The 7555-nt window shown below is 34.7% G+C and overlaps 1 protein-coding gene across 1 annotated transcript in view; it reads right to left on the bottom strand.

Moving 5' to 3' along the window:
- Positions 1-5939, bottom strand: part of LOC106067895 (uncharacterized) — a 98921-nt gene extending 92982 nt beyond the window's left edge. Inside the window, exons 1-2 of the mRNA XM_056004358.1 lie at positions 5528-5939; positions 25-105 (exon numbers count right to left, since the gene is read on the bottom strand). Of these exons, the coding sequence (XP_055860333.1) occupies positions 25-85 (61 nt within the window). The 5' untranslated portion in view covers positions 86-105; positions 5528-5939. The remainder of the gene's footprint in view (positions 1-24; positions 106-5527) is intronic.
- Positions 5940-7555: the final 1616 nt, after the last annotated feature.

Here is a 7555-nt window from a genome sequence, read left to right as displayed (position 1 = left end):
ATAACGTAATACATATATACATACCTAATTGTGAGGTCACTAAGAACGCCAGAAGTCCTAGTGTTAACACTAGTCTAGTTGCCATTCTTCAACGTCTTACAGAACCTACAAATACATGTGTCAGTTATCAGTTAAACTTTGTCAACATTCTAGGAATGGAATAAGACTACCAAATAATCAAAATACTTAAACTTGATTTTGTTGGCCACGTTCCGTTTCATGAGGATGTAAAGTCGGATTCTGGAGAGACATAGCCCTCCATATAAAACGCAGTGAAAGGTGACATTTGCTTTGGTAGAATAGGAACAAGCTATCGTTTCTTTTGTCTCGCTTTTCTTCCAGAGCTGAAGTTACTGCCTCTTCACAGTAGATTGCTTTCTTTGTCCCCATCTCTCTCCACATAAGTGAGGTCTAGGACATTCCAGCAGTCAACGTTGATATCTACTGCTTTGAGACATCCATATATCAAAGGTAAAGAGGACTAGTTGTTTTGTTTTAACAACGGGAGTTGTCTATAAAGGTTACATTTCCCGATACGTTCATCCTCCATCTGGCGGACTTGACCAAGCCAGTGCAGGCGGCGATGTCTGCAGATGGTAAAGATAGCCTAACCTTAAAGGAGTATCACGGTGTTATACACTTTTTTCTATTTATGTACTGTTCAGGGTCAGACTATGTATTTTTTTATCCTTTATACAAAATCATTCAAAAAAATTACAATAAATGTCCCTGTCACAGACCTATATATATATAATATCTAGACTGGAAAGCGGAAACAAATTATTTTCAAAGACCTATATATAGAGATTGTTATGTATTAATCTCAAAACTATATATTCACGCAAATTCTTGAAATAAAGCCATTTCCTGCTAGTTTCCATTAAGATGACCATACAAATATCATAGATCACGTTTATTGATTTTAGTCATGTTATGTAAATTTAAATTGATTTATTTCTTAGATCTTTTTAGAATAAGTATCTAAAAATTGCAAAATAATAATTAGGAGACGAGAGTGCTCTTTTTTTTCGATGTTCAATTACTAGATCTAGACCTATATGTTACATAGGTTAGGGTTGGACAACAATACGTTACTCTTATGACTACTTGACAAAACAACGCCTTGTTGCAACCTTTTTTAAAAAGTTTCACGACATTTTTAGTAGTGTTAAAAGATCTCCATGTCCAGTATTGATATACTATATATAGGTCTGTGGACTGTAAAACCTATTAAATAGAAATTTAAGCAAAAAACAGAGTATGTGTTCTAGTCTAGTTCAATTTTCAACACAGCTTGACAGGTCGTTTATTTATAATCCAAAAGTAAACAGCCTGTGCTAGTTGCGTCCCTTGATTTTGAAGTTGGAAGTCTTAAATACATACATAAAGGGGAATTTAAAACTTATGTCCCAAAGGGTCTTGGAAAAAAAAAACAACTTTCGCCTTTTATTCCTAACATTTTTAGTTTCGTATTTTTCCCCATTTCTTCTTATTTCTGTCGATCTTGAACTCACAACGACACACACCAACGGTTCACTATGCTTTTAGTGTCAAGCATTCATCAAGGTTCCAATCACTGACTCTACCAACGTAAAGGAGCTCTATTCTCTAACGGGTCGACATAAGGAAAAAACAATCAACACGTGAAAAATCCTTTTTTTTTAAACTAGACTTATCTAAGGTGAAAAACTCCGCATTTACTACTATATTTACCAAGAATGTAGAATTTATTTCCCTTATTCGATATCAAAAATAAAAACAATAAATTACCGATATTTAATAGACAAATTGGTTAATTGTGATTGATTCATGTTTCGTTAAGTAAAATAAATAATTGTTTAAAGTTTTAGTTTGATCCGGAAATTGGTGTGGAAGAATTAATGTCTGCAATAATTAAAGGGGACAAAACCCTACATATTTAGCAATATCTGTGTATGCTGAAGAATAATTTTCCCTTGTTAGCATCAAACAAAATAATTAATTACCAGTAATTAATTGACTAATTTGTTATTTTTTTTATTGATTCATGTTTTGTCTATGTCAATGAATAATTGTACATAATTTCAACTTGATCCGAGAATGGGTGTGGTAGAAATATCGTGTACAAAACTTTTAATCGACAGACAGGCAGACAGAAAGATTAAGCTGATGTAAGCTGATAAATTGATGTAAGCTGATGTAAGCTGGTGTAAACTTGGTAACAACATACTTTTAATACTTATATAAGGGAAGAACTGTATATATAAAGACCTATAACTCGGTACCATATGATTCATTTTCCTTAATCGATTTCAAATTAAATTTAAAAAGTATATCACTTATTAATTTTGTAATCGATTCCTATTTTGTTAGGGACAACAAATAACTGCTCAAAGTTTCAACTTGATCCCAGAAAGAGAAGTGGGAGAAATAAATTGTACCAGACAGACAGACAGACAGAGTGACTTCATATAAGCATTGTAAAACCTAACCATATGTGTTTGATATAATGCAGAATAGTTTTACCTCTATTACCTACCTTAAAAGGGAGGCAATGCACATAACAAAAAGGAATTGGAACTCATTAGACTAGCGCTTTATCATGGCTTTATGAATTAGACTCCTATGCACTTCTCGATGACGACAGGCTTATTCTGACACTCAGCTTCAATCTCGGGTTGACAAATTAACTGCTGCTTGTCAGAAGTTCGGCTTAATATTATTAAAGCAAGACTAAGATACTAGTTCAGAAAACAAATACTGCACCTCAAGTAAACATTAATGGCCAATCACTAAAAATTGTTGATAAACCACAAGAAAACCGTTTTTGAAATGCACATTTCTAGATATAAAAAATATGTATATAATATATTTGTTTCTCAGTATATATATCTGATATTTATTTGTTAAGAACTTGTATAACTACCTAAAAACTACATAAGAACTGTAACTAAAATAAGAGTATAACTGCAATACTAGAAACATTGTTGTTTTTCAAAAATAATAACCACACGGGTATATTATTGATATACAAATGTATGTCTCATTATTTACTATAGAACACAACTTTTAGTCATGCACCATTTTAGGGGAGGGCAACACTCATCATACTCTTTAACACGAGCCTACAAGTACCCTCGACGCCACTATCATAAATATTGTGCTTTTTTTTATATCGATAGGGCTAGGCTGAAGAGTTCCTTTAGCTGGCTGAAAACATGAGGAGTGTTCATAAAAATAAGTAATATAATAAAGTTAAAATGAAAATAATTCCTCCCTTACAAAGCTAAGAGGGTACTCCGAGAGCGATAGTTTGCTCTCAAAAACCAATGTAGAATTAATTAGGAAAAAAAATCCAGTGTATAAATATATTCAGAGTACGGAAGATTTTAGTTTGGTGATATAGATTAGGACTTGGAAATATTAAAATACAGTAGTCTATACTAGTACACTGGATCTAGTTATAGATATAGTAATGATGAATTTAGTTAGAGATATAGTATTGATAGATTGTATACTTTGTATAAACGTATTTTGTATTATTTACCTATGTAGATTGACACAATTCTAGCTGTCCAGCTAAAGACCAGTGCTACATAACGTTCTTGTAAAAAGTAAAGTTTCCCTTTCAGACCTCGTGGTCTATAGGGCAGTGCATCTGTTGCTGTGGCCTACTAAGGTTAACGTGAGTGTTATGTGGCCAGCAAAACGACCAACCCCCCTTACTTTTCCCAACTAATGTCAGGTACCCATTAAAGCTGGGTAGGCTCAGAGTCGCCCAAAGATCCCGAAATTAAAAATAGTAGTCTTCACCAAGATTTGAACCCGGGACGCCAGTTCGGAAGGCAAGGCCTTACCACTCAGCCTACGCGCCTCCAAATGCCTCTGAACGTCTAGTTATTTCATTGAACTCGTTGCTGAAGACATTCATCGGGAATTTAGACCAAGATTTCATTTGAAGATAATTGTATTATGAGAACTTATAAGGCCAAACGAGAATGTTCAGTATGTGGTCAATTAGCCAGTGAGTGTGACTGAATGTTATTCTTGTTACATCTATATTGTTACTGTTATAGTAGTAATGTTGAGATGAACTACTGTAGTCAAACTCAATTTCCACTTGGTTTGGACCAATGCAATGATCCTGTCCTATCGTTTTACTCTATGATATACATAAACTGTTTACTTTATAAGGAAATCGTTATAGCGGTTTTCGAAATTCAGGTCCATCGCCCCAATTTTTTTTCTCTAGACACGATGTGTCTCTAGACACTATGTGTTTCTCTAGACACAATGTGTTTCTTAAAGACACGATGACGTCATCTATACCAATGAGGAAGTGATTTTTAACAAACAAATAGTACATGTTTTATTTGACTTTTTTCAATGTTATAAAAATGTTAAAGTAATCAAGGTCTTCGAGGAAGTCTATTGTTTTATGGCCTCGCCATTGTAAAGATTTGTGTTAATTCTTAACATTAGTCGAAGTTATTTTTTTCTAAATATTGCATTATTTCCAGTTGTTCTTTCAGAATTGAATATTATTAAATCTTTATTCAAATATAGACGTGGGATGATTTTGGCATGGTAAGAACTCATGACCATCGATACAAAAGTCCAGAGCGCATGCGACACGACCACTCACTTTAGTTAGCGGGACTGTTGCCTGTTGTTGGACTAAGTGTGGATCTTCTTTTTTTAAAGCATTTTTTAAAAGGGGAGGGGAAAGCGACCAGGATTCAAACTCCTGGCTCAAGCCTCCTCAAGCCGACATACTAACCACTCTGCTAGTGAGATAAGTTGAGGTAGTGAGGTATAGGTATAGTCTCAACTTGATCCAATATTGGGTGTCAGAGAAATAACGTTTACAAACTTTTTATCCGACAGACTAAGTGAGTTGATCTAAGTTTAGAGATAAAAAATAAACTTGAATAGACCACCGGCAGAGAACATTTCGAATTGCGTTTAAGTTAATAAAAATTTGAAACTGCGAACGTATTTAGAATAGTGTACCCAACCTTAATCTTTGGACAGAAGCCTTATTTAAAAAAAAATGTCGGAATAAGTCGATAGAAATATTTATTAAATGTATTTTAAAGTATAATAGTTTATATATTTATGTACCATATGAATTTAATGACTCATTATTAGACACTGCGATAAAGAAATATGAAATCGTTGATGACACTCTGCGCGTTAATCGTTGGCAAAGAAACAGTAAATCTTAACTTCATCTGCTCTATAGATCGCAAGTGGAACTAAATCGTTGGCCAAAGAAACAGTTGACCTTAACTTCATCTGCCTTATAGATCGCAAGGGGAACTTAATCGCTGGCCAAAGAAACAGATACCGGTGCTCACTTCTGCCCTATCCATCGCATGGGGAACTTAACTTTTTTTATATGCGGTATAATGTGGGTGTGGATCTGTATGTATATATTAAATTGCTCTGTGTACATTATTACATTATTAATAAATAAATTAGCATCTGTAGATGTCTTGTGAGACCATAACATAGTGATATAATAAGTGAATAATTAATGACTTACCGGTAACGTAACAAGAAATGGAATTAAATTTTAATCATTTTTATTTAAATATTTTTTTTCACTACGACACAGGATTAAGATTATTATAGTTCCATATAAAAATCGAATAAAAAATATAATTTATGCACCATTATAAAGTGAAATACTAAAAATAAAATAATCCGTTGAGAAGGTAATATTGTACAGTTAACGTCCTTAGAAATTGAACGACTACAGTTATCTGTCCTTTCATTGTTCACCTGTCCCGCACTCTATAATTTTCTGAGAAGGGTGTCAGAAGGGTATGGGTCTATGAATAGAGTGACATTCAATGTGTCAGGATGTTCCTAGCAAGGCAATTTAGAACGGCTTAACATCCAAGTAGTAGTCTCTGAAACGGATAGGAATCAAACCTGTCAATCTATTTGTAACTGTGTTGGCTGACAACTCCGGCACATCAAGAATTGTGGATATGTATTTTAATTACAAAATTTAGGTCACCTTTTTTTGGCTCGCGCCTAACGGAAATAAAAAAAAACAAAACATTTACAAATGGAAATACAGAAGAGGATTAACTGACTGGACTGGACATTTGTAGACATGGCGAACAACTATCAATAGTAATCTTTGTGGTGTCTCCGGTGTATAGAGGCAAGTGTGTTGATACGTTGTCAAGATGTCTCCGGTGCCCAGAGGCAAGTGTGTTGATACGTTGTCAAGATGTCTCCGGTGTACAGAGGCAAGTGTGTTGATACGTTGTCAAGATGTCCAATCATAACATAGGCACATCTATTTAGCACTGCAGACAAATAAATAAAGCTCTTCCTGTTAGGACTTTTTTTTATTTCCCTGAGCGATTTCGAAGCAGCAAAATAATTTAAAAAAAACAGATGCGGAGAAATGTGGTGGTGATGTAATAGAGGTTAAAAAGAAAAAAGATCGGGAGAGATTTTGAAAGAATTAAAATGATCAATGTCAAGGACGCCACAGTCAAGATCTCTGCTGCCAAATAACTACATTTCTTAGTGCTACAAGTGAACGAGGTAACGCACTGTATTCTAGGCTACTCTTGTTCTCTTAGCAACACTTTGGTATTCTACTAGCCCAGATAGACCAAACAAGCTTCCAGTGTTTAGATTGGCCTTCCTCCATGTATACAATGCTCCTTAGTAGATTTTTTTTTGGGTCGTTGACTTTGTTTGTTTAATAAAATGTTCTAATCATTTTCCTCGCTTCGCAAACACGCACGCAAATACCGTGTCCAATAAACACGCTCTAGAATGTAGTAATCTCGCGATCCTCCCTAAATCCCCCTTCTCGTTTCTCCCCACGACTGGGTCTACCAATAATGTAGATAACAGAGCCTCCACAGTCACATGAAAAAGTGTTCGAGATGAACAATAGTCGCTCTATTGACTGTATCCGTTGTACAGAATACGCTAGTATTAGCCTAGTATTAATAAGTATTTTAATAAACAATATAATGTTTTTGTGCCTTTAAAGCTCATACTAATATGTTTTACCTCTTTTTATTGTAGCGTAAAGTATTTTTTACTATTAAGTTAACAATAAAGATATTTTAAATGACGTCATTGATTATTGGCTGCGGCGCTTCTGATCCCAAACTGTATTGGATATTTCGTTCCTGCGTAGATAGGGGAGAACTGCTGTGTGGTCGACATCGTTACGACCATAAACAACTCCCAGGCTTTCATCTCACTTAGCTCGAGATGAATCATAGTCGTTCTACGACTGAAGGGGGCCAACAACAACAACGTATCAACTCACTCTGTCTGTCTGTCTGGTAAAACGTGTGAACATGATATTTCCCCCACACCCATTCTCGGATCAAGTTGAAACACCCCACAGTTATTCATTAACATAAACAAGACATGAATAGAAGAGTAACGAATTGCACAATTAATTTCTGGTAATTAATCATTTTGTGTAATAGCAACAAGGGAAAGGAATACTTCAGTATTCACAGTTGTGGCTAAATTTGTTGGGTTTAGTCCCCTTAAATAAGTGGTAATGCTATTTCTCCCTCAC

The sequence above is a fragment of the Biomphalaria glabrata genome, chromosome 11 (assembly GCF_947242115.1).
Source record: "Biomphalaria glabrata chromosome 11, xgBioGlab47.1, whole genome shotgun sequence".
Classification (NCBI taxonomy): Eukaryota; Metazoa; Mollusca; class Gastropoda; family Planorbidae; genus Biomphalaria; species Biomphalaria glabrata.
Note: the sequence above shows the minus strand (reverse complement) of the source record. Positions and strands in the feature narration are given on the sequence as shown.